A 19,632-nucleotide genomic window follows, 5' to 3' on the forward strand; every position below is an offset into this window, starting at 1 on the left:
ATAAACATGTCAGGACAAGAATGGGAAACAGCACAGAACATAGTTCCACATGAAAAGCGTGTCGTTTCAATTCTAATTTCAGACGATCACACCTTTGAGGAAACAATTGTCTGCTCTGAAACAATTGGGCCGTAAATGAGAAACAAGAATATAGGCGATTTTTTTTTGTAATGTGATAAATTTATATTGATTGTTTTTCCTTTGTTACATGTTAGCATAGTTATGCTCTATTGTTATATAAGCAATTATGTTTTAATACTGACAGTTAGTCGAGGATAGAATGTTATCTATTTTGTAACTTTTCGTATTATTATTTTTTTTTTCGTGTTTCTTTTCATTAATGATCTAAATTTAATATGTAATTCAGAAAAGTTTATATACCTTTTTTATACCTTATTGCCGAAAATTATATTTCTTCGTTGAAAAAAAAATGGTGTTAAGAAAGCTTTAAAAAATATCATATTATTATTAATTTAAATTATTTTGTTAAAATAAATAATTAAAGTTCCGCCTCTGCTCTTTATCGCTTCCCATTTTTTTGTTTTTTATTTTTTTAGGGGATCTTTCAGTGAAATCTCATTGTTATTATTTTCTTCACGCTAACTGGGATAAGCTTTGCTTTACGGTATATTTTCTGAAGAACTTCGTACAAAAATACATAAAAAAATTAAGTATACAAACATTATGTACAATAAAATACGATAGTTTAAAGATTAATTTAACTATCTTTTAAAACCACCGTCATCCAATTTGGTGGATATTACTATAGTTTATTTTATATATTTATATATCAAATATATTTATATTAAATATATATATAATATATTTATATAAAGAAATAAAAAATTTCGAACGGAAACACATTTATTAGAAAAGTAATGCAGTTTTTATTGTTANTCAAATATATATCAAATATACCAAATATATCAAATATATATCAAATATACCAAATATATTAAATATATATCAAATATACCAAATATAACATACCAACGTGCATTTTTTCCAAAAAATTGTTTAATAAAATCACAGACGTGCCGTCAAATAATTTTGACTTCATGATTATTGGGAAAATAATAATACTTAATACTATCAACTCACAACTCTTTATTTACATTGAAAAGAAAATACATTTTGCAATGTCTCAGTTATACGCGTAATTCAACTTAAAGTAGCATCAGTGAGACTTATGTTATTGCAGATTAAATGACAAATAACTTATATTAGGTTGTAAAATATTAGTTTAAGCAGGACTGTTGATTTTTTTGCTAGTTATTTATTGTTAGCTTGTTTTTTATGGTTATTAATTGTTCTTTTAGCATTAATTGTTTATTTTTTTTATTAATAATTGCTTATTATTTTGTTTGTTTTTTTGAATTTTAATTTAATTGTTACATATGCTTCATAGTGTGTGACATTTGTGTAATAACAATTCAGAGTGCAATAACAATTGTGATCGGTGGCGTGCCCAAAATATTGTGTACGCGTGCCATAAATGGCACGCGTGCCATTGGTTCGCCATCCCTGCCCTAGGTTAAAAACCTGCCTCAAAAACCTAAAAGATTTCATTACTTTGTTGAAATGTTATTCTTACGTAGTGTTTAAAGTTAAATTTTAAATGCTACTTTTTTTATAATTTCATATGTGTTAAAAGTGCCTTGAAAAAACTTTTTTCTATGTAGACATACTTTAAATATTTATGTAATAAAAACATTTTCCTATGCATTCAAATATTTACGTAGTAAAAAACACTATATCTATGTAATTAAATATTTATGTAGTTAAAAACACAATAGTTGTGTATTAAAATATGGATGTAACAAAAAGGCCAATATATGCAAACAAAAGACCTTCTGGAAACTCTTTAGTAGTAAAATTGCTTTTAAAGAAGATATTCTTGCAATAATAAAAAAAAAAAACTTTAAATATTCTTATAATTTATGCCATCATTCTTTTTTATGTATAAAATATCAAAAACGGAGTAGTATGAAACTTTAAAAGCAAAATTTATGTAAGTGCAGAATCCTCAGAATCTTTTTCTATTTTAATATATTAAAATTATTATTATTTTTAAAATTCAGATAGTTAGACTAATAAATGAATCCACTTTTATAACTTTGATTTCATGCAATTGTAAGAATATAAAATTTGAGAAAAAAACTTGCAAATTATAATAAGAAAAAAAACTCTTCCAATTCAATTATCTAAAATAATAATAGTTTAATGCCGTGTCTAACTTGAAGTTCAGATGTGTTTATAACCCGAATCACGTTTCAACCAAATCCATGATGTTCCAGTACCATAAACCATAATACCATAGTTCCCAATTTTTACGAGGCTTTTAATGTTTCTATATGTGTTCAGGTGAAAACTCTTCCTCTGGGCAGTCCCCGCAAATCCTGTAGGTCCTTTTACTGTCTTTATAAATTTTCATACCACTCAATTGGCCAGTTCTCAATCGAATAATGATCTGAATAATTTCTCTGCATTAATTTCGGAAATTTAATGATTCATGTTGATATGTTTTTCTCTACATCTGAATCTGAATCTTGAAAAATAGTTATCAGGCTATATTTCTGATTTCATTGCATTGAGTCAACTTCATTTCGTGAGAAGATGAGAAAGAGAGAGAGAGAGCTGTTAATTAAAATAAAACCTGTTAAAGAAATTCAAATGCGGCTTAAAACTATAATTTTGAATTACTATATATTATCTATTTTTACTGAGTGGCCCAAAATCCAACCGACAAATTCAGAGGGGTGAAAAAAGTTATCAAGAGCATAAAAACTTACCACAGAACATAGGGTCGCAAATAACACCCGAAGGGGAAGGCGCATACTTCAGAAAAAAATATCACTATAAGTAGTCATAAAAATATTTTTGCAAGACATTTTTTTTAAAAATTCATTTTATAGTAATAATAACCCTCAAATAAACATTGAGTATAATTATTGTAATATTGAATATAACTATTATATAATTATTGATAGGGAGCTATTTTTTTGTATTATTAAGATGAATTTCATTTTAATGTGATAAGTATTATAAGTCATTATCAATGTTTCAATTCAGTAACTATTGATTGAAGAAGCGATTTTCATCGTCTTAAATAAAAATAAAATTAATGATTACAGATACCCGAATACCTCATCACAGCAGTGTTTTTGTTTCTTATCATAATTTAAAAAATTTTGTGGTGAGTGTATGATAGGGTGCATTTATAAATCTTGCGGGGTAGAGCACCAAACTGTACGTACGCCGCTGGTCTCAAACCACGTTTAAAGGTAGAAAATCAAGCTAAAAAACAAATAGTAAATATGTTACAAACTTTCTATCTGCTAAAAGATTTCTTTGATTAATTATTAAAGTATTTGTTTGAAGTGGGGCCCGTTGACATCCTTATACAGTCTTTAACAGCGAAAAAATTATTCTCGGGCGAGATCTCGAAAATGTCTTTCAAATGTACTTTTAATGCCTGTCGAAGTGACGTCAATCTGCACCATAGGAACCTCCAGTAAGTCCATAGTCGTCACATAAACTAGTCGTTTAAGGTGACTGTATGGCATTGAAAAAGTCACGCAGATGAAGGTCCGGAGATCGTGGAGGCCATGCAAATGGTTTTGCATGGCTCCCGTCCCTAATTTCAGAATTCATATGCATTTATCAAAATCCCCCCCCCCCCAAAAAAAAAAATTTGTTTGCGACTCCATGCTCTATAGTAAGTTTTCATCCTCTTCATACTTTTTATCACATCTCTGAACAAATTTTGAACCTAACTGCACTGAGAAAGAAAGTATGATCAAAATTACCAAAGTATGATAAAATGTAACGTGATTGGCTCTATAGGAACACCAAATATCCTCTTAATTTTTACCGAAGCACTTTGGTAATGATTATAGGTAAAAATTAGACTTAAATATAGTTTTATAATATGTGATGTGGTAAATGTGGTAGCATTCGAAACATTTTTCATGATACCTTAGAGCATGGCATAAAAACCATTTATTCGGTAAAATTTACTTCTCAGTTTTGTACTTTTTTTCTAAATGTGGGGTAATAAGAACTGTAATTTTGAAACCTAAAGTTTTCGGTAAACTGTTACCATATGAACTGAAAAATTACCTAATGAATGGTTTATTTACCGTTTATTTTGGTTTTATTAACCAGAACTAAGGTTTTTTACCAAAAATAAAATACAGTACGGTAATTTTATCAGAATTATTTTTCTCTTTGTGTATGTTATCACAGGCGTATACATTATCTACATTATTTTAAAGTTTTAAATACATTATAAAAATTCATGCTTTGTGATTTTGAAACTCTTTTTAAATTTTTTAAATTTTATCTATTTTTTTGACGTTTTTAAACCTGTTGTTAAGAACTCAATTCATATAACATATTTTATATCCCCTGTCCCATAAACTTAATTTTAGTGGCAGAAAACAAGGTGGTGGGTATGGAGACTTAAGATCAAAACTTTCAAATATTGAAATTTTCAAGATTTGAAAATCAAACGAACAAAATAATTTTTACTGTTTTTTCATTTTAAAATAATTGAAATTTTCTGCAGTGTTTCAAGTCTCAGGTTGAAATAATAGCAAAAAAATGAAAAGAAATTCACATTCATCATTTCATTCTTAAAAGAGATCAAATTATCGAAAAAATAAATAAATTCTCGTTTATCTTTATTTTTCATTAAATTTAAAACTTAACTTCTTATTCATTGGCAAAATTATTCAATTCACCGAGAACTTTTCTCTTTGAGGGATCAAGGTATTGTTTAAGTGAATGATAATAAAAAATTTACTGCAGTTATTGTCGATTTAAAATGTTTGTTCAAGGTTGACAACATTCTTTTTCGTCTTGATCATTAATTTTACCTTCAGTAAAACGAGGATAAAGACGCAGTAAAATAGCACCGTTAGCTGAAATTATGCTTTTCCAAGATCATTTAAAATATTTGTTGACATTAAAAACCTGTTTCATAATCTCGTTTGGATTTCAATACGTAATTCCATCATAGTTTTACATTATTTTCTTTTCCAAGGAACCAAATATTATTTTTCCAGATTTTATTAATAAAATGTTTATTTTATGAACAGATAGTTATAATAGCAATAAGACTTTATCAATAAACTCTTTGTTTATTGCTACTGTCGTTTTTTTTTCTACCACTGCAAATGCTGTTAAATATAAGACTAAATTTTAGAATGATCCAAAAATAACAAGTTACAAATTATATATATAATTTTTTGTTAATGTGAATTGAATTACTAAGAAAAAATTATTAATAATAGAAAGTCTAAAAACGTAGTTATCGAAAAACTAATTTATATGCTATAATAAGTGAAATTAAATAAACGATAACAAAGGAATTTCAAAATAATAATAATAAAGCTTTACTCTCATATTAAGTCAGTTTTATATTTTTCTTAGATAAAAAATGATGGAATAAATTTTTTAAAACTTGTATTGCTTTCATCAATCGAAGCTATTTTGATAATTTGATTTGAATAAATTCCTCGGGGTGATCTTTAAACTGTTCAAGTTTTCTCAAAACGAAATGAAGTATCTTATTTAGTAAGTTTTAAATTGTAATACCAACCTTTTCGATCGTGTGATATTACAATTTAAAGCTTACTAAATATGAAACTGAGTTTTCCTTGAGCTGAACTTTACTGAGTTTTGGGGAAAATAGAATATGTATTTTTTATTGAAGTTGAACCTGAACTGGATTGAACAATCATTAAAGGAACCTAAATGATGTGTGATTGATATCCTCAACAAAATTAGCACATTAAAAAGTGATCGCAGAGAGCGTGCAATACACATTGACCCAATTTTCATTTTTCTTGCTCTAAAACTGTCTTTTAACCTACTGCCTTGAGCTTTAGGGAGGTAAATCCAGGTGGGAAAATATTCATTGATGAGTAAAATTGTAAAGATTTATCGAGAATTAAAACATTAAAGATCTTACAGGAATCCTTAATATTTTACCAGCAATGTATTTATAGGAATGGTGTGACTGAATTAAAGTTTTATTTTTCATTGGATTGCGATGCAGATTTCAGAATTAATCTAAAATAGAACTGTGGTAATGCCCAAAACTCAGTAGGGATTAACTAAATTTTTTCTTAAGCCTCTCCTATATTATTCTTAATATCTGAAAGCTTAAAATTAAAATTTTCTGAAAGAAAGTTCCTGAATTGGTTTTAAAATACTATATCTTACACTTACAAGCAATTGATTTTTGAAAATTTAATTATTTCCTATAAAGAGTAATATTGAAACATCATACACTGCTGAAAAACAAAATTCGAAAATTCTTATCAGAAAATGGGGTACTTATCGGTTATAGGGATCATGAAGCCAAGTTGAAACAAATTTGTTTCTTTGTGTGAGCGAACTGGTACTGGTTTACCAGATACTGGTTTACACATAGGTGTATCAGACGCGACAATATCGCGATCATTAATGATAGCAATACACAACTAATACAAAAATGTCGTAATCATTAATGATAACACTATATAACTAATACAAGGATATTGCGATCGTTACTAATTACTATGATTATCGAATACGATAATATCGCGAATATTATACACAACAATAAATATTCAATACGATATTACTTTGAGTGTTGATAAATTTTATTTGGAGTATGAAAATATTGATGCATTTAAAAAATTAATTTTAAAAAATTACGATATAAAGGTAAATAACGATATTTTCTGACAATGCATAGCTATGTTTAAATTTGGCACTTATCATAATAGGGTCCAACGTTCGTGGTCCCTAAACCGTAAGTACCGAAAATGATTCTTAAAAGGCGAAATAAAGAAGGAAATTCCAAACCGTATGGTTTAAAAAAAAATCATTTTTTTAGCATTTTTTTTTAACCGAACTGCAGTATCATATTCAATAACAGCAAAACGTTTTATGATTTAATAAAACACTTAGAAAATGGCTGTAATCAGGAAATATGACATATATTTATTTAGAGAATATAACTTTGAAACTATACTCGTACTTCAGCTTGAGAAGTCTTGCTAAAACTACCATTTTTATAATGCCCAAATCGTTTTCTAGCTGATTTGATCACTATCTATTATTAGCATTTTAAAACGAACTAATAACTATAAATATTTGAAAGCTTAAGCTGTTGACTCTTTTTCTATTCTTTGTCAAAAACAAGTTAAAAGTATAGTAAAATTCACGAAATTTCAACTTACCAAGGACAAGAGAAGAAAGGAAGCTATTTCATAAGTTCAATATACAAATAAACTTCTGTTACTTAATGGGCGTTTATTGTGAGAATCGAAGGTAATTTTTCAGAGAATTCTAACTTAAACAATTTAATGAAATAAACTTTTTTTTTTATGAACTCTTCGGATTATAATCACAGCGTGTAATTCTAGCTTTTTAAAATTCGTTTGATACACTAATTTATCAATATTTTCTCAATTTTTACTTGAGTTTTGTCAAAATATATGACAAATTTAGGAAGCAATTTACACTTTTCAGACGGAATGGGGAAAACACAATATTTTAAGCAAACGATTCCATTCTTGGTGCACTTATAGAATCGTTTTCTAAATTTCAATTTTTTGTTTTGATTAAAATACGTATAACGTATCAAGGAAATTAATATTTGGATTATAAGTTATTTGCTTGTCAAAATATGAGTGTTAAGTAAAATTAAAACGAAGCTATAACATATCTCCTTGAAAAAATATGAATATAAACTTTGTTCTATAATTTAGCATCAGGAACCTTAAGACTATGGTCCAACTTTAAAATGTTTCAGTAGGACTGTGTTAAAATGTAGCTTTGAGCTTTTAAAATACAATATACAAACTTGTAACGTAATATTATTTGCAACCCAAAAAAGTCCTATTCCTTTTCTAAATAATTAATTTAGAATGTATAGTTTTTCTTTTTGCTGCTCAAAATTTGTTAGGGTACTGCTATTTCCCTTACTTCTATACGAAAAATTATGCATTTCGACACCACGTACAGCTTCAAGTTGAGATGATTTCATGTGATAGATAATTATAATCTTGTATTGCAGTTTAAAATTATTTCGACAACACTTTTTTTTTTAATTTAGAAATTTAATTACAATTTAATATTTTGCAGAGACATATATTTTAAAATAAATACTTAATGGGGGAAAATCGAAGAATTCGAATTTATGTACGCATAAAGTCAAATATAAATAACTTTCAAAGATATTTCAACCAGAATTAGGTTCTTTTCCCATTGATATTTGATTTTAAAAAAATTTTTTACACTTCTCTAATAACTAATTTTACATTTTAATTACTTTGAATTTTTTTTCCGTTTGGAGGGGATTATCAAATTTTGCAATATCAGTTTGTGGGTTTTTGATAAAAGTAAGAATGTGGAAGTAGGCAATAAATTCCGATATCAATTCTAATGCGAATTCCTTTTCTTGGTTATTTTTATTCCATCGACATCAGAAATAAAGTGATTTTAGTATCATATCAAATAGCATTTTTGTAGTGTATATTAGATTTGAAAATTTCATTTGAGACGACTTCCCGATACATTTATTTTTCTGTATATTATTCAGTATTTTAATGCTTGCAACTTCAAAAAGGAAGTAAAGGAAAGATGTATATAAAAGGCTACAAGTTAATATTTAAGAGAGGAATTCACAAAAATAATTTCGACGCCTGTTCGAATCACTAGTGAGGAAGGCTACATGAAAGTCACAGAAACTATGTGACTCCTTATGAAACGTGAAAGTATTACTTATAATCGCCTTTCGATTTCTCTTTGTTTTTTTTTACATTTAATATTAGTTAAATGTAAAAAAAACAATACCGCGCTTTGTTTCAGGTGACGTGACTCAGGTTCAAATCTCACCGGTAGTTGGTTGATATGAATTTCTCTCCCGGCTCGCACCAAACGCTGTGCTGACGCAAAATATTCTCAGTTGCAAAAGTACCATGGGTTCGAATTCTTTTGTCTGGATAATCGTGAGAAGTTTTCCTCTCCATGTAAAGCATATGCGGATCAGTTCCATCAAAAAGTTCCCCGCGAAGGCTAGCTTATCCCTGTTAAAGCTCCCTTGTTTTTTGGGTGGGATTCAAAATTATAAGGCTGCAGAATTTATATTATATATATAATATCACTGACAAAATATCATAAGAATATTACTAGGAGTGTAGTTTTAACAAATATTTTTTATGATTTCAGGTTTTCTGTCCCTGAAATGGAAAAACAGGGCACCATGAAAAACCCTGATGGTCTGCTGGCCTATAATGGGAGACCATCACTCTTTTACCCAGCGATGAAAACTGAAATTGACGATGAAATCGCATCCCATAGTGGTTTCCCTAGCCGTCTAGCGAGCGGTCTAGGCACTGCTAAATTTCTTTGCGGTGCTTGTCTTGCTTTATTGGGAGGAATGGCAGTTTATGTTCAGGCATGGTCTGCCTGGATGTACGGAGGTATATGGAGTGGACTATTTGCCATTTTTACAGGTCTGTGCATTATTTTGACTGCGCGGAAACAGAAACCACAAAGAAAAGCGTTACTAGTGGCACTACTCGTTTTGTCTGTACTTGGATTTTTTAACACAGGACTTTTAGCCACATTTACTGCCATGGGACTTGTAGCAGAAGTATATATGGAAGATGTAGCTGGTGTGCTAGTGTGGCGTGGAATATCAAATGCGTCTCCATTTGTCGTACAGATGCTTCTTTTGACCACAGCAACTGTGGACTGTCTACTTTCTCTTGCTTGTTGTGTAATCAGTGGTCGAGAAGTCTGCTGTTGTGGGCAACCAACTCCAGCGCTTATAAACACACAAAGACGGGATCGCCTCATCAGCTGGTTGGGATCACAACATGGTGCAGCACCACCGCAAAAAGTATTAAACCTTCCTCCAGTTAAGTTGGTTCCATCAGTTCGCCAACCTAATCAAAAACGGAATAGACCAAAAACGCCATCCACTATGAGGGTATTACCTCCCAGTGGAGACACCAATGAATCGATTCCATCATCGAGTGGTGGTGCTTCCAATCTTCCTTTGGTGAAATCAGACACCAAGTCAAGAAGAAGGGGTGAGCGTAAAAACAAAAATGAAAACTCTCCCCCGCATTCAGAACGAAGAAAGCCTGCAAATGATTCAAGTTCCAGAGATATAAATGACGTACGACAAAATCCTATAGTCATTGATGAAAAATATCTTGCATTAGACAAAAAGTTGTCAGAAGAGTTTATCGATCGAACTTGGAAAAACTTCTAATATACAGTATCGATATATTTTACTCGCAATTGTTTTAGAAAGAGAGTAAATATTGAAACAGCGCACTCATTAATAAATTAAACAGTCATATGATATGGGATAGCGTTGTTGACAATATTAGGCTGTTGCAAACATAAATGAGCATAAGGTTGTTCCTGAAAAGTTCTCGCAGATAAGTTTATATTTTAATTTTTACAAATTATAAGAACAAAAAGTTTGTTCTAGTTGAGTAGCATCTGTCATGTAAAAATATGGAATAAAAACACGATTTTGTCTATTGATACCAGTCATAGTACTAAAGGAAGAAGTATAGTGCTAAAGAGCTTTACACAATTCATACGGATGAACAAAACCACAACATAATCTGCTCCAACAAAAACTTTTGAATACGTCGAAGCTTAATATATTTATTAAAGCTCCAACTTACTTTTAACATTCTCCAACCAATTATTTTTATTCAACTTGATAAGATGATTTTTCGAATAAACTACCGATTACGGAAGGGGAAAATCAGTATATTTCTTAATTCTCTACTCCGGTTTAACATACTGCCAATTCAAAAAACTTCACAAAAAGTTACAATACTTCAAAAGTTTGAATGAAAAAATTCCTATCATGTTTACAATTTTTATACTGTTATTTCTTTTAATACCATCATTTGCTCTCACATGCAATTTTGTATCAAAATTTTAAAGCCAAGTTATAGTATTTATTATAATTGTAAATTAAGTTTTACTCGTTTTACATTGTTCTGTTAAGTACTGAAATTATAACAAGTTATAGACTTGTCTTTAGTACATAGAGCTAGAGTTCATTTATCTAACTTAAGTTAGATAGAAAAACTCTAGGTAGAGTTTCTATATCTAACATTAGATATAGGAACTTCACCTAGAAGTGACTTCAAAACAACAACAAAATAAATTAAATCCATTTCAGTAAGTAAAAAGATACATGTATATTTTTTTCTAAAAAAGTACATCTTTTTATCTATTTAATCTTAAAATAAGGTGAAACAAATCACCTTTTTTCAAATAATCTCAATATTGGTTGAAATCACAGAAATGACTTCTGTACTTAATATAGCAAAATACAATTCTTTTTTATATTAAAAAATACTAATTAGTTTATAATACAGAATATTTTAAGCTTAATTGAATGAATGTTATTTTTTATTTGTTGTAATTGTGTGCTAAAATTTTATAGCACAGTTGTTATATGATGTTGTATAAAAAAAAGAACAATTCAATAAAATTTGTTCCATAAAAGCGATTGTGACTTTGCATTGGTTCTCTTTATTATAGTTTCTAATTTAAGTAAACTGTAATGCAAATTTTTTCAAGTGCCAGTAATTTATGTTTTTATACATATCATACACATAATTTCTATTTTTAAATTTTGTGGCGTGCCAAGAAAATTTTACGGTATGGCATACTGCCATGCAAGCCATAGTTATCACCCCTGGCTTAGACCAATAAATCATTTTTAAGAAATATTCTTATTTGCGATAGAATAATAAAATAAATAAAAAGTTTAAATCAAAGAAAGCAAAGGTATCTTCAGATTTGTAAGACTTTCGTAAAATAATCGCATACAGAGCAAGTTAAACAGTTAAAAAAAAAAATTTACAAGAGAAAACACAAAGTAAATTTTCTTGAGATAAAAAAATTACAATGTTTTAATTATTTAAGAATTAAGATATTTTACCTAACTATGAATTGGGAAGAAAGAAAAATTGAAGACAAGCTAAAACTTTCAGCAATATAGTATTTTATTGTTAATGCCATTTTATACATCTAATATATTAGGCAGTTTATTGCAGAAATATTATTGACTTTGATTTACTTTTTACAGAAGACAGATCAATTTGTTCTACAAATTATTTTTAATGAAATAATTAAAGTTTTTGCTTACAGGTACATTCTTACAAAACTTACACTGTATATCTTACCAATGTACAAGATCTGAAAGGTGACATTTTTCTCAAAATAGTGCCTTTATGAAAACAGTTGCAAAAAGGATATGCTATTTCTATACACCAAAATACACTTGAGTCGGATAATGATGATTAGTAAGCACAAAAATATAAATTATTCTAGATTAAAGATAGATATTCTTTGACATTATAGAAAAACAAAAATTAATACACAAGATTTATGAAAATGGATTAAAAAAATTAATTTACAAATATTAACATGAAATTAAAAATGAAAATACAAATTTAAATGATTACTATTAAATGAATTCATGAATTATATGCTATGAATTAGTTTAAATTAATTAATAAAAAATATACAACCATATTTAAAATGCTTCATATGTGTGATTACATTTTTTCTTTATAAAAATTAAATTAATTATTTTACAACTTGCTTCCATTAGAAATCCTAAAATAAAAAATGAATTCAAAAAACTATATTTGTTCTTAATTTCGAATATTATACTTTTATCGAATTAATATTTTAATTCTGAAAAGCCTACTTTAGATATCAAAAACTTTTTCTTTAGACTTTCTAGTCATTAGTTTCAATGAAATTTTGAGGTTATTCACATCTCATGCTCCACAAAAGTTTTTTTCCCCAGAAACGTTTTAAAGAAAAAATAATCACACTAGTTAGTTATTAAAACAGCTAAAAGTAATGACAGCAAAATATAAGAAAAATAAGGTAATAAGGTGCTATTACTTCCCTAGAAATAAAATCTCATAACTATACCAATAATTTAAGAAAATCTATACACTCTATTGTCATTTTAACTTATTTAAGTCAAATTTCATTTATCACACACAAAAAAAATTAGCCTTACTTAGTTTTCAGAATATGAAGAATATCCAATATAAATTTTAAAAAAAATACAAGAAAATTAAAACCTATATTTAAATTGTACGAATTTTGTACTGTTAAAGAGATATTTTTATAAATATTTTATTAGGAGGTATGAAAATGTTTAGCCTTAAACAAAAGCTTTCAACAAAATAAGAAATACGTATAACATAGATAAAAATATGGGTGGTAGTAACAAATGGATTTTTACTTGAATCACTTTGACAAACATGTTACCAGCACATAAAAGTCAAATTATAGACAAACAAAATGTATTTGAAAATTGTAATATTCAAAATATGTCATGAATAACATATGCTTAATAACAAGAACACCACTGTAATTATCTAGAAAAAAAACTTGTTGTTCTAGATTTATTGGTGACGTAATAAATAAAGATACAATAATTTTTACATTTTGTATATTTTGAACTAATATAACAGGATTTCATATAGGTTGCTTTGTAATTGCCGCCCTTAATATATATTCTTAGAATTCTTTTCCAAAATGAAGAGGAAAAAGTATACACATTAGGGGTTGGTATACCTCCCTTAAATATTAAAAAGTATGCATATTAATTAATATGTAAACGTGGAAAAACTAAAACACTATCGAAATCAAACAAATTCTAGCTTTAAGTATAAAACAAATTTAAATTTTTTTTAATTTATTCTAGTTACATATTTTTACATTGATAAATTAGTCGAGATAATTTTTAGTGTATTTTTAATTTCAATAAGACTTTCAATTAATACTTTTAAAATATAATCAAAGGTGTATACTGTTAGATTGCGAATGCAAACGTTTAAAAAAGTATGAATTTTAAAATGTTCACAGAGGTGTTCCTTTTAGAAGCACATATCGAGCTTGCTTCTCAGTCACTAGATTATGCATATATTTTTTCAATAAACTATCAAGAAACAAAGTGAATAAGAAATTCAAGAGTAAAAAGTTCAACTAATAGATTTTGACAAAGAATACTAGTGATATAATAAATCCCCAAAATTGCTTAAAGTCAAGTCACTTGTTTTATCCCAGTCTATGTGTAAGTTTAATGGACCTTTTCTCAGAAAACATTAATTAATTAATTAATTTCTCAGAACTTATATATACTCAAAAACTTATATTTTGTCCACTTATCAAGAAACAGATAATAATACACAGTATTTTTTTTTTTTTTTAATTTTCAGTCATTGATTCTTTATTTACTTTTTATATCAATTTTTTAGTAAAATAAAATTTGATTGAATTTTTTAAATCTTGAAACAAAAATTGTATTTTTTGAATGCATATGAACTAGGTAATTAAATATTCTCCATCACTTAAAGAAACCTTAAATTACAACTTTAAAAAATATTTTCTTTTAAATTTTAAAACAAAATAAATTAAAAAATAAATAAAACATACAAATTGAATGTTAAGTTATTTTAATAAATACAATATTTAAATACAATCTAATATTAAATAAATATAAAGATTGTATTCAATAAATATTAAATACAATCTTTTCTTTTTTAATTTAATGACTGATATTCATTTTGCAAATTTTGAAAGAAAAATACCAATACAGATGAAATATAAATTGAGCTCATTTGTATAAAATTAAAAAAATGTCAATGAAGTTAAAAATAAGGAATACAGAACTTTGAAATAGCACATTAGAAGAAAAAAAAATCTTATATTCTATATCTCCAAAATTTTTATGTTATATCATATTAAAGAAATCTTATAAAAGCAAATAAAGATTTAAAAAGTTCTGTTACTTAGTAGTGAAAGAATTCAGTAAAATAAATAATAAAAGTTTAAAAAATTAAAAATTTATAAAAAAAATTTAAAATTTACTTAAATCCTGAACAATACATTAATAAATCATAAGTATTTAAAATACAATGTAAAAAAGAAATTTGGAAAAAAATTTCTTTAAGAAATTTAAAGTTGAGCACTATCTACCACAAAACTTTTGAAGACTTAAATGTTTTATGGTTAAAAATTACAATTGGTATCTTATGAATAACAACAATCTTTTGTAAATACAATAATTTAATTATAGTATATTAGTAGATTAGGAAATTAAAAAAATCTGAATAAAGCAATTAAAGAGTTTAGAATAAATTCTGTAGTTTAGTATTAAAAGAATTCAGCAAGAAAAATAATAAAACTAAATAAAAGTGAGAAAACTCAATTTTCAGAATTTAGAAATTTATATATAATTCCAGTACAATGCATCTAAACATGATAAGTATTCAAACTTTAATAAAAAAAAATTCTAAAAAGAACGAAGTTGAGTACTATCTGATACAAGACATTTGAAGACTTGACATGCTTATAATTTTAACTAAATAAAAATTATATAGATCTTATGTTAATATGATTGTTACATTAATAGAAGTGTCACATATTTTCACAGCAAACAACTTACAGTATTTGATAATACTTCTATTCATTCATTTTGTGCGTAATTTACTTTGTTAATTTAATTTAAAATAAAAGCCACATTAGCAAATTTTAATATTTTTTTTGAAAATCTAAATGAATAATAACCATAAAAAAAAAACATAATGCATGACGTAAATTCTTCTTAAATATAATCACTCAATAAAGCAACAAAATTTAAGTAGATGAAGGAAGGGAAAATAACAGTTACCTGATACAGCAATGAATGTTGCATAGTATACAATATGCAGATAAGCTCTATGAAAAGTACTAATGAAATAGCACTACAAGCTGAATCAGTTACTTAAAAAAAACAATCCAACAAAAATATAAATTATTCTTAAAGAAATGTTAAAACTTGAAGACCAGCTTCTAAAGACATACACATATATATAGTATATATTATTTCAACTTATGTCATAACTCACATAGATATGTACAAAGTAACGATTAAGAGTGCTTGGGAATTGGAAATTTCACTTTTGTTTAATTTTATAGAAGCTATATAATTTTAGAAATAAATATTATAGTTGATGATACCAACATTGAAGAACAGCATTCCAATTTTAAGTATAACTTGCATTACTTAATTTTCAGGAGTTAAATATTATACAATTAAATTATATGAGATACATATAAATCATAAATAAATGTTAAGTTACGGAAGTTAAAAAAAAAAAAATTTTAAAAGAAAGAAAAATTATTTTTTTGATAATAATATACACATAATCAGAGGTGCCAACTTTAAAACTTAGCTATCAATAATAAAAGAGCAATAATTCAGAAAACGCTAACAAAAACCAAATAAGCACATTTTTAAAGTGTTTTTACTAGGTAATTCTATACAGGTATATACCTAATATTAATATTCTGAATAAACTACATATTAAAAAGAAATTACTACACATTATTCATTTGAATATTTTCAGTAAACAACAAAAATTCATAACTCTCGGTACATAAAGAGAAAAAACTTATTTTTAACAAATTATTACGAGAATTATCAAAAATCATAATAGTTGACACCTCTTCATAACTGAAATCTATTACACATTGAGAAAAATTCAGTATTTAATTTAAAAAGTAAGAAGAAAATTACATTTCTTTGACCTTTATGTTCCCAAACAACTTCTTAATATAAATGAACTGACTACTGACATAAATGCTCGCAAAATTATTACCACATCAATATATAAATGCATAATTCTTTAAAGCTATTTATTAGCCATAAAATGCAAATCAGTCACAATAGATATAAATTAATCACATTTATACCATCACTAGGAAATAAACTTTAAAAAATTATAATAGTATCTTGCATAGTAACAAATTTGTATAAATATACAAAAACATAAAAAGCTAGACATCACATGCTCATAAGTTAGCAGTTAGTAATATGAGTAATTACTAGTTTCTAGAAAAAATTAACATTATAAAATACAAACAAGAAAAATAATAATAAACATAGATAAATTAAAAACCAAAATCATTTAAATAATTGCACGCAAAGGCTAATTTATTTAAATATTAAAATTAAAGAAAATTTTATTTTTGTGAGTTCAAAATTTAAAAAAAAAAATAAGATAATAATTTAAAAAAATTTTTTTTTAAAAAGTGATGATATTATTATAAGAAAAATAATTCAAACTGCAATGTTAAAAATGTAGAAATGGCATATGTTAAATTTGAAAAAAAAAACTTGAGAAAAAATTTCTAAAAAGAATGAGGAGGTTACTTAATATTTTAGTACTACAGATTTTAGTAATAAAAAAAATGATTATATAATATTTTGCTACCATAAACTTTTACTAAAGTCATATTTAAAATAAAACAATTTGACTCATATGAATATGGAAATCTGAATTTAACTGATTCCTTGATTCCATTTACTAAACTATCAAATTATTTTTACTGTTACATTTTGGAAATTAAAAAAATAAAAAGATATGAAAATAAAATGCCCAAATTTTGATTCCAAAAAGTATTGCATACTACTTATTGATGCTGAAGGAAACTATTATATGTCCATAAGAATACACTTCGTTTTTTAAAATATAGCAACAAAAAAGAAAAAAGGATAAGATCTACATTTTGAAAAATAAAATAATAATGAAATAATAAAATACTATTTCTAAAGAATTAAAAAAAAATTGAGCTTTATTACCAGTAAGTTTAGAAACAAAAAAAATCACACTTTGCAAATAAACATAAATATTCTTATAATTATCAGAGGGAAAATCATATAACAAAACGGTATAAATAATATAAAGTTGACAGCTTAAATTATTATAATTTTAGTGCTTAAATCATAATAAAAGAAATTAAAACATACACTTGTGATGAGTGTACAGCTAAACAAATGAGGTAATCACACTGATAAAAATATATGTTACTTGAAATGGTCAAAGTTACAATAAATATACCACAGCACATTTTACAATCACAAGCACAAATTAGAGAATTTGCATATTTTTTTTGGCAGTTATGATGACGATGAAGTGTGCACTGGAAAATGATCATTGCACAAAAAGATGCATAAATTTGAATTCTTACACTATCATGATTTATATCCGTTTCAGCATATGATAATTGCATTTCATAAAACTTCATACTAAAATACAAGTTCACAGTTCAAACCGTAGTACTGTATGAACTATGACTGTATGTAACTTTTTGATCACCAGGCTCTAGTGTAACATCTTCAGTAGATGCTAAATTAATAGCAATACTATCGGCAACACTCAACTGTTGGCTGTGACTTCGGCTCAGGCTGGAACGGCTGAATCTATCTTCTGATGCCATTGTTTCTAAATCAGAAGTAACAGCCCTGAAATCATCAGCTGTAGTAGCAACGCTTTGTCCATCAGCTGGACTATCTTCATCTTCATACATCAGTATATTAGAACTTTTTGCGCCATCAGCTATTGCCTTTACAATAAAAAAAATTATAATAGAAATGTAATCACCAGATATGCAATAATGCAATTTAAACATCTATTTACATGATAAAGACTCACCATTACATATAATTTTTACTTATAAACTGTAAATGAAAATACTCAGGAAAAATTGTAACATTAAGCGACTTAAAAATAAAACAATAAAACTTTACACTTGATTCAACACAAAAAACTCCTCACAAATCTATATATATATATTTCCCTTACACGGCGACAAAAAAAAGCCTCATTACAATTCCCCGAATGGCAATGCTAGAAAATCGACCAATTATTGCCTCTAAAAATGTCACATGCTAAATCTAGCTGAGGTGGCTCAACATATAGCGCTTTTAAAAACGGAAACTGAAATAACCATAGAGAGCATTCTCACCAATGGGATCTCTTCTGAAATTCACCCTCTCAGCTGCGGCAATCTNCTCTATTTTAGTATTTTGTCGAAAGCGCTTTTTTTCACGAATTTATTTGACGAATTTTGATTTATATCACGAATTTATTTGTTTTATTATTGTTATTAGTTATTCATTGAATAATGAGTCTCAGTCGAGCTGTTACGCTTTCAATATTTTATACTATAGCACATTTCTAATAGGTTTAACGAATTACATGTCACTTATTTGAATTCAAATTTATTTTAATGACTTAGTATTTACTAAAAAGATAAAACTTTTTTTTTAAAAAAAAGTTGTTGTATGGATTTGAATAATTATTTTGAATTCTTAGAATTTTATGCATTTGCAATGTACCTAAGTTAGTAGTGAGCGAAGCGATCTTGGTTTGCGAAGCAAACCATATAAGATGGCGTAGCAATTTCCGGGGGTTGGTGAGCGTTAGCGAGCAGGGGGAGCAGCCCACTAGTATAAATTATAAACTCTACACTTCATAACATTTAGTAACTTTATAGAAAGTAAAATAATAATGATAATGTGCTGTTATAACAAATTCTTTTAACAATGGTTTACTTTGATTTTTAAAAATATAACCAAACTTTTATAGTTATCACTTTCACTCTCTTCCCTGCCACATTTAATATAAAAAGGCAATAAAAAATGTTTTATCAAGCTATAAAAATATTTATTTATGTTGCCGAATTTAACTATCACATATGAATATTTGATTTTGATTTATGCAACTTTCAGTA

The 19,632-nt window shown here is 26.8% G+C and overlaps 2 protein-coding genes across 2 annotated transcripts in view; one reads left to right on the forward strand and one right to left on the reverse strand.

The window, feature by feature from the left end:
- Positions 1 to 11,551, forward strand: part of LOC107448738 (uncharacterized) — a 50,276-nt gene extending 38,725 nt beyond the window's left edge. The window contains exon 3 of the mRNA XM_016064043.4: positions 9,229 to 11,551. Coding sequence (XP_015919529.1) covers positions 9,245 to 10,282 — 1,038 coding nt within the window. The 5' untranslated portion in view covers positions 9,229 to 9,244 and the 3' untranslated portion in view covers positions 10,283 to 11,551. The remainder of the gene's footprint in view (positions 1 to 9,228) is intronic.
- Positions 11,552 to 18,003: 6,452 nt separating this feature from the next.
- The window catches only part of LOC107448740 (uncharacterized), a 40,426-nt gene continuing 38,797 nt past the window's right edge, over positions 18,004 to 19,632 (reverse strand). The window contains exon 33 of the mRNA XM_043045060.2: positions 18,004 to 18,462. Within this exon, the coding sequence (XP_042900994.1) occupies positions 18,166 to 18,462 (297 nt within the window). The 3' untranslated portion in view covers positions 18,004 to 18,165. The remainder of the gene's footprint in view (positions 18,463 to 19,632) is intronic.

Source organism: Parasteatoda tepidariorum, chromosome 1, assembly GCF_043381705.1.
Source record: "Parasteatoda tepidariorum isolate YZ-2023 chromosome 1, CAS_Ptep_4.0, whole genome shotgun sequence".
NCBI lineage: Eukaryota > Metazoa > Arthropoda > Arachnida > Araneae > Theridiidae > Parasteatoda > Parasteatoda tepidariorum.